Source organism: Chelonia mydas, chromosome 11 (genome assembly GCF_015237465.2).
Source record: "Chelonia mydas isolate rCheMyd1 chromosome 11, rCheMyd1.pri.v2, whole genome shotgun sequence".
NCBI lineage: Eukaryota > Metazoa > Chordata > Testudines > Cheloniidae > Chelonia > Chelonia mydas.
Genome location: NC_051251.2, coordinates 44,635,481 through 44,647,684, shown reverse-complemented (window position 1 = coordinate 44,647,684; position 12,204 = coordinate 44,635,481). Strand labels below are relative to the sequence as shown.

Here is a 12,204-nt window from a genome sequence, read left to right as displayed (position 1 = left end):
AGGATGACAGGTAAACTGTTCTTCCTCAGTCTTGCTCTCAGGATTCTGTTTAGAGTACACTGTATGTACTCCGAGTTCCTGTCTCTATTGAACCTATTGTGACTGTTATTAATGAATGTTTCTTTTTTAGCTCTCAGTGTATTCCGTGTCGCCTAATATTTCTTTTTATCAAGAAATTCTTTAGTTTATTCCTGGGTTTTTTAATCTTTCTTTCTTTGTTTGTTTAAATAAACATGTATATTCACCATGAAGTTATTTAGTTTATTCCGGGGTGGGGAGCATGTAATCTCACTTTGTTTACATAAGCATTTATTTATTTATTTATTTATTACAGGAATCACTAGTACTGTGGCTTGGTTGAGATTCCTCTTAGCACCTCTAAATGTTAATATGTTTAATCAATCTTTCAGAGCTTCAGATTTCAGGTTTCTTTCTTTTTGAAATCTTTCTTTAGAGCCACCATCATTTTTGAAGAAGGTGGATCCATCTTATTTACTGACACCGGGAGAGTCAGCACACCTTCAGTGCAAAATCAAAGGGTCTCCTGAAATCCAAGTTACTTGGTTCAAGAATAACAAAGAAATTAGAGAGAGTAACACATACAGAATGTCATTTGTCAGCTCTGTAGCTGTGCTAGATATTTCCGACGTGAAAGTTGAAGACAGTGGAAGTTACTCTTGTGAAGCAGTTAATGATGCTGGCAGTGATAGCTGCAGCACTGAAATAGTTGTCAAAGGTTTGTTCTGACGCTCTCTGGCAATTTTATTTGAGAAATGACTTTCTGTTTTGGTGTCAGTAACTAATTTTTTATTGATGCTTTAATACTTTTATAGAACCTCCTTCTCTCATCAAAACACTTGAACCGGCAGAGATAGTGAAAGGAACAAACGCTATACTTCAGTGTGAGGTTGCTGGTACTGGACCATTCGAAATTAGCTGGTTTAAAGACAAGAAGCAGATTCGCAGCAGTAAAAAATACAGACTGATCTCTCAGAAATCTCTTGTTTTTCTGGAGATCTCTTCCTTTAATAGTGCAGATGTTGGTGAATATGAGTGCGTTGTAGCTAACGAAGTTGGTAAATGCTTCTGCGGTGCAACGTTCATACTGAAAGGTCAGTGAGCAAAGGAAAACTCTCTCTTAACATACTGTAGAGGTAGAAGAAATCTTGTCTCTTAAAAACCTGCTTCTTAATTATTTTCCCCTCTATTTTCTTATTCTCTTTAATGTACCATTATATCTTGTGTGTATCTGCCATCGTGCTTCTGAATTTGGAAGGGAAAGCAGAAGGCCAATTTTTACTAGAATTGCTACCAGTGCAAACTCTTATACTAGGCTGCAAGAAGTGACAGAAATTCAGTTACCATTCACCCTCACCAACATGGTGGCTGAACACGTTATGGCCAGTGATGTGTTCAAACCTTCGCTTATCCAGCTTGGAAATACAATTCCCCCACCCATCCCAAAATCTCCCTTCTGCTGTAGCTAATTAACCAGTGCATTGATGCTGTATACTAGGCAAGTTGATTTTTAAAATAACAATTAATATGGGCAAGATGTAGTAAAGTAAGGGTTTTTTTTCTTTCGAATTAGAACCACCATCTTTTATTAAGAAAGTCGAAAATGTTACTGCACTTGTTGGAGACACAGTTACCTTACAGTCCGTTGTGAAAGGGTCCGCTCCTATTTCTATAACGTGGATGAAGGGAAAAGACGTTATTAAAGAAGATAACAAAGTCAAAGTGACCTTTGAAAATGGTCTTGCAACGCTGCAGATCACGGGTCTCCAGATCAGTTCTGGTGGCATGTATACATGTGTGGCGGAGAACGATGCCGGAAGTCAGACGTGTTTTGGAGAATTAGCAGTCAAAGGTCCGTGTAGGAACAATTTACCTTCGCAGCGTTCCACATATAAAGGAAAGCGATTCCATTCTGACCCTAATAACCACTGTGTAATTCTGTTATAGAACCTGCCCAAATTACTGAGAAACCTGAGTTGATTGAGGTGACTGCAGGAGACCCAGCCGTTTTGGAATATACTGTTGCAGGCACTCCAGAGTTAAAAACGAAATGGTTCAAAAATGGCAAACCGCTGCCTTCCAGTAAAAAGTACAGATTCAGTTTTAAGAATAACGTTGCCCAGTTAAAGTTTTATAGCGCCGAAATGCAGGACAGTGGAGAGTACACGTTCGAGATTGCGAATGATGTTGGCCGCAGTTCGTGCTCCACCACGTTCACTGTGTTAGGTTGGTATCTTGCTCTTTGCAAAGGACAACACTGTTCAGATTTAAAGCCCAGATAGGGCAGAAATCAGGCTACACCTTGAAATGCTCATTGCACGTATTGTTTTTTTTTTTTCTTTGTTGTGTACTGAACAGACCGAGCCATTGCTCCGTTCTTTGTTAAACCATTGAGGAATGTTGACAGCGTAGTTAGCGCCTCCTGCCGCCTGGACTGCAAAATCTCTGGCTCCCTTCCAATGAGTGTTTCCTGGTTTAAGCATGACGGCGAGCTAACCACCAGTGCCAAATACACAGTAGTGTTCGCGGAAGGTTCTGCGTCTTTGGCAATAAAACATCTAGACACGAACGATTCTGGCATTTACACTTGCAGGGCCACAAACTCTGCGGGCAGTAAAGAGAGCAGTAGCACTTTGGTTGTAAAAGGTTTGGCGGATCGTTTTGTATTTTCTTCTTGACGTGTCATTTAATGATTCATTCTTCCCCACCACGCAGGTCACACTTTTTACTCTTTGCAATTATTTCTTTTAAACGCCCATTTAGAGCCACCCAGCTTCGTTGTAGAACCAGAGTCCCAAGAAGTGGCACCCGGATCGACGGTGCGTTTGAAGAGTTCCTTAAAAGGAACACCGCCACTCACAATACAGTGGTTTAAGGGTGCCAGTGAGCTGGAAACCGGCGGAGCCTGCTATATTATGACTGAAGCTTTAGCGAGTTACTTGGAACTCTTCGCCGTAAAGCCGTCTGACTCAGGGGACTACATTTGCAAAGTCAGCAACGTGGCTGGTTCAGTTGCGTGCAGTGCAAACTTGTTTGTGAAAGGTTTGCATTCCCTTTCTTTATTGACATCTTTGAGTTGTTGGGCTGCTCTCAGTCACACTGGCGCAGCCTTCAAGGTGCCGGTGAACTGAGAAGTTGGCCCATTGTTGCCTTTTACACTCTTCACCTCTTTCTGTATTCTTAATGCCTCTCTTAAATCCTTAGAACCTGCTACCTTCGTCGAGAAGCCAGAGCCATCACAACTGTTAAAGAAAGGAGATTACGCGCAATTAGATTGCCAAGTAACTGGCAGCCCTCAAATAAAAATCACCTGGTTCAAAGGGGACCGGGAAATTCAGGAAAGTGCCAAATACAAGATGTCCTTCGTGGGTTCCAAGGTGACTCTCACACTTATGGGTGTGGCGATTGAAGACAGTGGGGAATATATCTGTGAGGCAAAAAATGATGCCGGCAAAGATATTTGCAGTAGTGTTGTCACAGTCCAAGGTTTGTGTCAAATTTCCCCGGCCCCAATTCCCGCTCCAAGTTAGTTGCATCATTAAAAGGTTCCAAAGCTTAATTAATACAAACCACAATCTCTCTCTTGCGCTATAGAGTCACCTTATTTTAGCAAGGAGTTTGAACCCATGGAAGTACTGAAGGATTCTGATGTTGCGTTGGAGTGCGAGGTGTTGGGTACGCCTCCATTTGAAGTATTTTGGTTGAAGGACAACAAGCCCGTGAGAAGCAGTAGGAGGCACAGAATAAGCATTGAGGATTCATTGATTAGCCTCCACGTTTTCAGGTTTGATGCCTCAGATGTTGGTGAATACCAGTGCAGAGTAACTAACGCGGTAGGAAGCTGCGTCTGCAGCGCTGGGGTGACCCTAAAAGGTTGGTATCAGTGGGGGAAATAGAGCTGAAGTATGTTCTTCTACCTTACACCGCTCTGCCCTCCAGCTGAAACTTACCAAGAGTCTGATTTTTTTCCCGATAGAACCCCCGCAATTTGTGAAGAAGATTGAAAACATTAGCTCTCTAAGAGGAGGCAGCGCTGTGTTTCAGGCCGCCTTGAAGGGTTCTTGGCCGATCACAGTGTCTTGGTTGAAAGATAACGATGACGTCATTGAAGATAACAATATCAAAATGACATTTGTGAACAACATGGCCACGCTCCTTGTCAGGTCTATTGAAGTGAAGCATGACGGGAAATATTTCTGTCAGGCTAAAAATGATGCTGGACTTCAAAGATGCTCTGCTTTACTAACAGTGAAAGGTTGGTCCAGCACTGAATGTTTTCAGAGAATGCGAACAATCTCATTTTAATGTGTACGGTGAATATTTTAAAATACACTTGACATACACGTATGTATGCCTTTATTTATCACAGAACCCGCAACAATAACTGACAAGGCCGTGTCAATCGACGTCACTGAGGGAGACCCAGCAACCTTGCAGTGTAGATTTTCAGGCACCAAAGACATTGCAGCCAAATGGTTCAAAGATGGAAAGGCGTTGACTTTGGGCCCGAAATACAAAATCAGCATTACGGATCAAGTTTCCGTCTTAAAGATAGTTCATACGGAAAAGAAAGATAGTGGAGAATACACTTTTGAGGTTCAAAATGATGTTGGACGCAGCAGCTGTACCGCTAGCATTAATGTGCTAGGTTTGTATTGTCTCTCTCTTCTGGCGGGGGGGAGGTTAAAATATATTTGTGCTTTACTTTTTGATACCAGAACTAGCAGTATGGCCAAATGAGCTAACACTTTGTTTTTACTCTGTTGGATAGATCTTATCATACCGCCCAAGTTCACAAAAAAGCTAAAGAAAATGGACAGCATTAAGGGTTCTTTCATTCACTTAGAGTGCATAGTGTCTGGTTCACATCCTATAAGTATCCAGTGGCACAAGGATGACCAAGAGATAGCGGCTAGTGAAAAATACAAATATTCTTTCCATGATAACACTGCATTCCTGGAAATCAACCAGCTGGAAGGTTCAGACAGTGGATCTTATACTTGTGAGGCAACAAATAAAGCAGGAAGTAACCAGTGCAGTGGATATTTAACAGTCAAAGGTTTGAGCTTCTTATTCCTTCCCAAGAACAAGACCTTCAGTTTATTATTTTGGACTTTTTGATCATAAAATGATTCTTCTCCTACCCTTCTCTTTCCTCCTCTCTTTTACTCTTTGTAGAACCCCCGTATTTTGTTGAAAAACCACAGTCACAAGATGTTATACCCAATGCTAGAGTTCTGTTCAAAGCTCTTGTGAATGGTACCACTCCTATGCAGATAAAGTGGTTTAAAGACAGCAAAGAACTTCTCTCAGGAGCCACTCGCTCTGTCTGGAAGGATGATACGTCAAGTGTGCTAGAGCTGTTTTCAGCAAAGACTTCTGATTCAGGGAACTATACCTGTCAAATAAGCAATGATGTTGGGACAGCAACTTGCAAAGCAAACCTGTTTGTGAAAGGTGTGCATTTTTATGCCCTTTTAATCTCTTGGGTTCTGTTTCTTTTTTATTAGAAAAAATATTTCTCGAATATAAACTGAGTAAATAAAGTCTTGCCTTTTTGTTCATGTTTAGAACCACCCAGGTTTATTCAGAAGCCTAGCCCCGTAGTAGTTTTGAGAAAAGGACAATCCACCAGTTTCGAATGCCAAGTAGCAGGCACGCCCGCAATCCAAGTTACTTGGTACATGGATGGAAATGAGGTCACTGACCCCTCTAAATATGGCATTGCGTTCGTAGACGGTTTTGCCACTTTCAAAGTAGCCAGTGCGAAAATAGAGGATAGTGGGATTTATGTTTGTGAAGCTCACAACGACGCAGGTAGTGAGAGCTGCAGCATTGAACTGAAAGTGAAAGGTTAGTTATTAGTCTTCCCACCCACCTCTTTTTTTTTCCCCCGCACAGTCATGCGCGGTTTTTTTCTTTTCGTGTTTTACTAAGCTGCTATGTTTTTTCCTCCTGATTTTTTTTAATAGAACCTCCCACATTCATAAGGGAGTTGAAACCTGCTGAAGTAGTGAAGGGTTTTGATGCCATGCTGGAATGTGAAGTCTCCGGTACTCCTCCATTTGAAGTGACATGGCTGAAGAATAACAAGGAGATTCGCAGCAGCAAAAAATACGCCATGAGCGACAGGGAATCGGTATTCACCCTTGTCGTAACCAACTGCGATTTTTCAGATGCTGGGGAATACCAGTGCATTATATCCAATGATGGGGGTAGTTGTTCTTGCAGCACAAGAGTCAGTTTGAAAGGTCAGTTCAGTTACCACGATAGGGGGGAAAACTCCAAACATTCAGTTTCTTAACTACTTTTTAGTAGCTTAACAAGGATAAAACAATATATTTTGTCATGGCTTCTTTTTGTAAAACCCAGAGCCACCTTCCTTCATAAAGAAGATAGAAAACGTCGCTACCATTTTGAAAAGTCCCGCTGTTTTTCAATGCACGGTAGCGGGTGCTCACCCTTTATCAGTGTCATGGATAAAAGATGAAAAAATTATCGAGGAAGATGAGAACTTCCATATTACTTTCGAGGACAATGTGGCCACACTGAAAATAAAACGTATCGATATCGGTCACAGGGGGAGGTACACCTGCCAGGCAAAGAATGAGTCAGGAGTTGAAAAATGCTTTGCCTTGCTCTTAGTACAAGGTTTGTGAGCTATGCACTTTCAAGCCTATTTCGTAGAAGTAGTTTAAAAGACACGTGCCCACCGGTAGAGAGAACTATAACGAATCTACACTTTAATTCTTACTGCAGAACCCGCTCAGATCATAGAAAAGACTAAATCAGTTAAAGTGACTGAAAAAGACCCAGTGACCTTGGAATGTACTGTGGCCGGAACACCAGAACTCAAAATGAAATGGTTTAAAGATGGCAAACAGCTTCTGCCCAGTAGATATTACACTATGAGCTTTGACAATGACGTGGCCAGTTTCAGGATTGAATCGGTAATAAAGGAGGATAGTGGTACATATGCTTTTAAGGTTGAAAATGATTTTGGAAGCAGCACCTGTGAAGCTGTTTTAACAGTTTTAGGTTTGTATTTTGTTTCATTGCATTTTGCTTTCTTTGTGGGGGAAAAAAATAGCTTCACAAATTCCGGGAGGCAGTTGGAGGTGCACGACGTTAACTGTTATGTTTTTGCCATTTTGTTGGGCAGATCAAACAATCCCTCCATCATTTACCAAAAAGTTAACGAAACTAGATCAAGTTCTGGGATCGTCTATTCATATGGAGTGTAAGGTTTCTGGCTCACTCCCCATTACTGCTAAATGGTACAAGGATGGAAAAGAAATATATGATAGTGCAAAATACAGGAGCCTATGCCATGAAAATACCGTATCAATGGAGGTTTCTAATCTAGAGTTGACAGATACTGCAAATTACACATGTAGCGTGACTAACGTTGCTGGGAGTGACTCTTGCAGCGCCGTCTTAACAGTGAAAGGTTTGGAACTCTTTACGTCTTCTCTTAACTGTAGTAGATACTGAAAAATACATCTTTTAAAAAATAATTGCCATCTTACGTCTTTGAATAATATTGCGAAAAGTTACCATATTTTTTTTGCTCTTTATGTGACGCATCATTTTCTTTGAGTACTTAGAATTCTTAGTGTTCTTGATTGTTCACTTTGATTTTCAAACATTCTTTCTTCCAAGGATTTAACTACACATTTCTTTCCCTTGAAAACTGTAGAGCCAGCAAGCTTCCTAGTAAAACCTGAAAACCAGCAAGCCGTCCCGAACTCTATGGTGGAGTTTAAGGCTGTGTTGAAAGGAACGCCTCCTTTTGCAATAAAGTGGTTTAAAGAAGATTTGGAACTTGTATCTGGAGCTAATTGTTTTATTGGGATAGAAGGGTCAACAGGTTTCTTAACTCTCTATTCGGTGGATATTTCAAAGAGTGGACACTATACTTGCCAAGTTTCCAATGACGTTGGTAGCGATTCTTGTACTGCAACCTTGCTGGTAACAGGTGTGCACATTTACTTGTTTTATGCTGCTCTCTTCTCGTCTGTCTTTTGTCGATCCCAAGTATTGTTCTTATAAATAGTCCCAAGCTAATTCTTTTTGTGCTTTCTTGATTTTAGAAACTCTTAACTCATGTTTAGTATTGGATTTCTTTCATTTGTTCTTTTCTCTCTCTCTCTCTCTCTCTTTATTTTTCAATATTAATTCTGAAATCACTCTTTTTTTCTCCCCTATTTATTCCACTTTTTTTTTTTTTTTGGTTTCATAGAACCTCCAAAGTTTGTTAAGAAGCTAGAAGCATCAAAAGTAGTAAAACGCGGTGACGCAGCACGATTTGAATGCAAAATAAGTGGCTCTCCAGAAATCCGAGTGGTATGGTACAGAAATGACAATGAAATCATTGCCAGTGAAAAATTCAGGATGTCTTTCAGTGATTCTGTGGCGGTGATTGAAATGAACCATCTCAGTACTGAAGACAGTGGGGATTACATATGTGAAGCTTACAATCCTGCTGGCAGGGCGAGCTGCAGTACTAAGGTTATAGTGAAAGGTTAGAAATCACTCTTCCCCGTACTAGTTTGTACTTAATTTTCTGTGATTCTCCACTCAGACATTCACAAGTGAACGTTGCTTGTTTCTTTTTCTGGGGCAGCCTTTTTCTTCCTGTCCAGTTTTCGCCATGTTCTACCGTATTTCATCGGGGCATGGGCAAGACTTTTTAAAGATGTATCCCTTGCTCCATCCTTCACGGATGTGGAGGCTATTCCTAAGTTACTCCTTCAGTTGCATCCTGGCTCTCGGAATCCTAAAATTTGCTGCCTCATGGCGCAGAAATTTTCAGGACGAGAAATAGAAATCTGATTATTTTTAATTTTACACAACAGTATTTGGTGTTTCTGCGTTCAGTCATATGGAAGTAGCTCCTACTCTGTAATACTGTTGTTTCCTTTGTTTACACTCGCTAAAAGAGTTGCTATAAAAGCAAGTATCTGTCTGCTTATCAGCCTCCAAAATAGACAGAACTCATTACAGTATGTGCCCAGAAAATCCGGAGAATACAAATCCAATACACGGATTTTCCCCATAAACCATAATCTTGCTGCTACTGTGGTAACTTTGTAAGAATCCTTTTAATGTTCCTTACGTATAGCCAAATAACTTTATAACAATGCCAACTGCTTTTCTTTTTGTAGAACCTCCTGTTTTTAGCAGGAAGCCTTCCCCAGTAGACATGCTCAAAGGTACTGATGTGAGTCTTGAATGTGAAATTTCTGGAACGCCCCCATTCGAAGTCACATGGTATAAAGATAAGCGACAAATCCGCAGCAGTAAAAAGTATAAGGTGACATCCAAAAATTACCATGCGAGTATTCACATTCTTAATGTCGACGCCTCAGACATTGGCGAATACCAATGCAAAGCACAGAACGAGGTCGGGAGTGACTCTTGCATTTGCACTGTAAAACTGAAAGGTGAGTTTATTTGCGTAGAATCTGTGACAGGTCCCGCATAGAAGACGCTTATTGATGATTTCTTACGCGAATGCTGGAGATCTTTACTACAATCACATGTTTCTTGTTCAGAACCACCAAAATTCGTGACGAAAATAAACAGTATCTCCGTTGTGGTTGGTGAACCAGTAGAATTACAAGCAACAGTGGAAGGCTCTCAGCCAATTTCTGTCCAGTGGCTTAAAGACAGGGAAGATGTAGTTAGAGAAAGTGAAAACACGAGGATTACATTTGCGGTCAACGTTGCAACTCTACAGCTGGCAAATGCAGAACCAGGCAGCGCTGGAAAGTATATCTGTCAGATCAGCAATGATGCTGGAACTCGGGAGTGTATGGCTACCTTAACAGTTCTAGGTTGGTAACAAAGGTGATGGTGGGGAGCGTGGGGGTTGGGAGGATACCTGCATCCTTTTAAGAACATAAGAAGTGCCATACTGGGTCAGACCAAAGGGCCATCTAGCTCAGTATCCTGTCTTCTGACAGTGGCCAATGCCAAGTGCTTCAGAGGGAATGAACAGACCAGGTAATCCTCAAATTATGCATCCCCTGCCCCTCTTTATAAAGTTCAAGGTGCTAGGTGACATGTGGGGTCAACACACCTTTCTGAGTGTGATTTTTAAAACTGAAATGAAAGTGACCTCCTGTTTGTCCCCAACTATTATTGGTCAGGAAACCACTTCATAATTTGGCACCATTCTTAACTCTTATCCTCTGCTCATTCCATCTCAGAGAGAGAGAGAGAGAGAGAGCGACTGCTGAAACCGAGGGGAGAAAATGTCACCGCTTTGTTTTACACATATGGTTAGATGTGGAGTCCATACTATTCTTTTCCTCTGTATTTATTTATTTTATTTATATTAGGACAGCACCTAAAGTCCTGAACCAAGATCCTCATTGGGTTGGGCGCTGCACAGACGCATAGTAAAAAATAGTCCTTGCCCCCAAACTTACAGTGTAAGACAGACAAACGGTGGGAGAAAAAAAGTTTCATAAACTCCCCTGACTCAATAGGTTGCAGTTCAATTTGTATTAAATGCAGTCAAAGCAGTTATTTGCACTAATGCGGTGGTACAAGGTATAGAAAGCTAGCGAGTAAAATGAGTTGTTTACAATGACGGTTGCTCACATCTCCTTCCAGAGCCGGCAATCATTGTAGAGAAGGCAGAACCAATGAGAGTGACGGTGGGAGATGTTTGCACTTTAGAGTGCAAAGTGGCGGGCACACCCGAACTTTCAGTTGGCTGGTTTAAGGATGGGAAAGAACTGACAAGCAGCCACAAATACAAAATTACCGTCCACAACAAAGTATCTACGCTTAAAATTCTCGATTCGGAAAAGGGAGACAGCGGATTATACACTTTTGCCGTGCAGAACGATGTTGGGAAAAGCAGCTGCACAGCCTCAGTTGATGTTTTAGGTTGGTTCGGTAGTTTTTCTTCTGCATTTCGCCAAGCTTTTCTTTAGGAAATGTTCCTGCCTTTTAAACCGTTGTGGATTTGTTACGTTTTCTTACACAGATCGAATCATTCCGCCTTCTTTCACAAGAAAATTAAAAGAAACAAATGGTGTGCTGGGTTCTTCGGTGCTTGTGGAGTGCAAAGTGTCTGGATCGCCACCTATTTCAGTCGCTTGGTTTCAAGATGGAAATAAGATAGTTAGTGGAGAAAAACATCAAACCACGTTTTCGGATAACCTCTGTGTTTTGCAACTGAATTCACTGAGCTCATCAGATACGGGATGTTACACCTGTAAAGCTACTAATGTAGCCGGGTCTGATGAATGCAGAGCCGTATTAAACGTACAAGGTCAGTATGTGATGGCCAATTAGCACTTTGCCATAAATCTTCTTCTATATAACAGTCCTTCTTTCTTGGAAATGCCTCTTCTTTTCTGGGCATATTTTGGGGAAAACTTTTCATTCGAACATAAAATGTTTTGCTCTCCATCTTCAAATTGTACATGTAAATATCAGGTTTATTTGATATTAACTTGATTTTTTTAAAAAAATATATTTATTTAGAACCACCCTCTTTTGTGAAGAAGCCCGAACCCTTGGATGTTTTACCAGGCACAAGCGTAACTTTCACAAGCGTTATCAGAGGAACCCCTCCATTGAAGGTGAACTGGTTTAGAGGGGTCAATGAACTGGTGCTGGGGGATAAATGTAACATGTATTTAGAGGATTCGGTTGCAGAACTGGAGTTGTTTGATGTTGGTCCTCTTCAAAGCGGAGATTATACTTGCCTAGTGACTAACGATGCTGGAAAAGCATCCTGTACAGCACATCTTTCTGTAAAAGGTTTGTACAGATTGAAAATTCTCTTTTTTTCCTCTAAAATATATACATCTTCGTGCAGTTGCACTCAATATTTTCGACTTCTTATTGCTCATTAGAACCCGCAGTGTTTGTGAAGAAATTGAGCGATCACTGTGTTGAGCCAGGAAAGTCCATAGTTCTGGAAAGCACATACACTGGTAGCCTCCCAATCGCGGTTGTATGGAAGAAGAATGGCAAAACTATAACTCAGTCTGAAAAATGCAGCATCATCACAACGGAGAAATCTTGCATTCTGGAAATTCTCAATAGTACAAAAGATGACGAAGGAGAATACACTTGCCATGTTGAGAACGAGGCGGGAGGGGATGTTTGTGAAGCACTAGTGTCTACATTAGGTGTGTTACCATGTTATTTAAATTTTCT

General features: G+C 41.0%; 1 protein-coding gene across 1 annotated transcript in view; it reads left to right on the top strand.

Moving 5' to 3' along the window:
• Positions 1-12,204, top strand: part of TTN (titin) — a 309,138-nt gene that overhangs the window by 69,155 nt on the left and 227,779 nt on the right. The window contains exons 48-72 of the mRNA XM_043525559.1: positions 455-736; positions 834-1,112; positions 1,592-1,870; positions 1,966-2,244; positions 2,377-2,664; positions 2,782-3,060; positions 3,223-3,504; positions 3,613-3,891; positions 3,995-4,273; positions 4,388-4,666; positions 4,790-5,077; positions 5,197-5,475; positions 5,590-5,871; positions 5,991-6,269; positions 6,391-6,669; positions 6,778-7,056; positions 7,181-7,468; positions 7,718-7,996; positions 8,261-8,542; positions 9,186-9,464; positions 9,576-9,857; positions 10,642-10,920; positions 11,021-11,308; positions 11,524-11,802; positions 11,898-12,176. Of these exons, the coding sequence (XP_043381494.1) occupies positions 455-736; positions 834-1,112; positions 1,592-1,870; positions 1,966-2,244; positions 2,377-2,664; positions 2,782-3,060; positions 3,223-3,504; positions 3,613-3,891; positions 3,995-4,273; positions 4,388-4,666; positions 4,790-5,077; positions 5,197-5,475; positions 5,590-5,871; positions 5,991-6,269; positions 6,391-6,669; positions 6,778-7,056; positions 7,181-7,468; positions 7,718-7,996; positions 8,261-8,542; positions 9,186-9,464; positions 9,576-9,857; positions 10,642-10,920; positions 11,021-11,308; positions 11,524-11,802; positions 11,898-12,176 (7,026 nt within the window). The remainder of the gene's footprint in view (positions 1-454; positions 737-833; positions 1,113-1,591; positions 1,871-1,965; positions 2,245-2,376; positions 2,665-2,781; positions 3,061-3,222; positions 3,505-3,612; positions 3,892-3,994; positions 4,274-4,387; positions 4,667-4,789; positions 5,078-5,196; positions 5,476-5,589; positions 5,872-5,990; positions 6,270-6,390; positions 6,670-6,777; positions 7,057-7,180; positions 7,469-7,717; positions 7,997-8,260; positions 8,543-9,185; positions 9,465-9,575; positions 9,858-10,641; positions 10,921-11,020; positions 11,309-11,523; positions 11,803-11,897; positions 12,177-12,204) is intronic.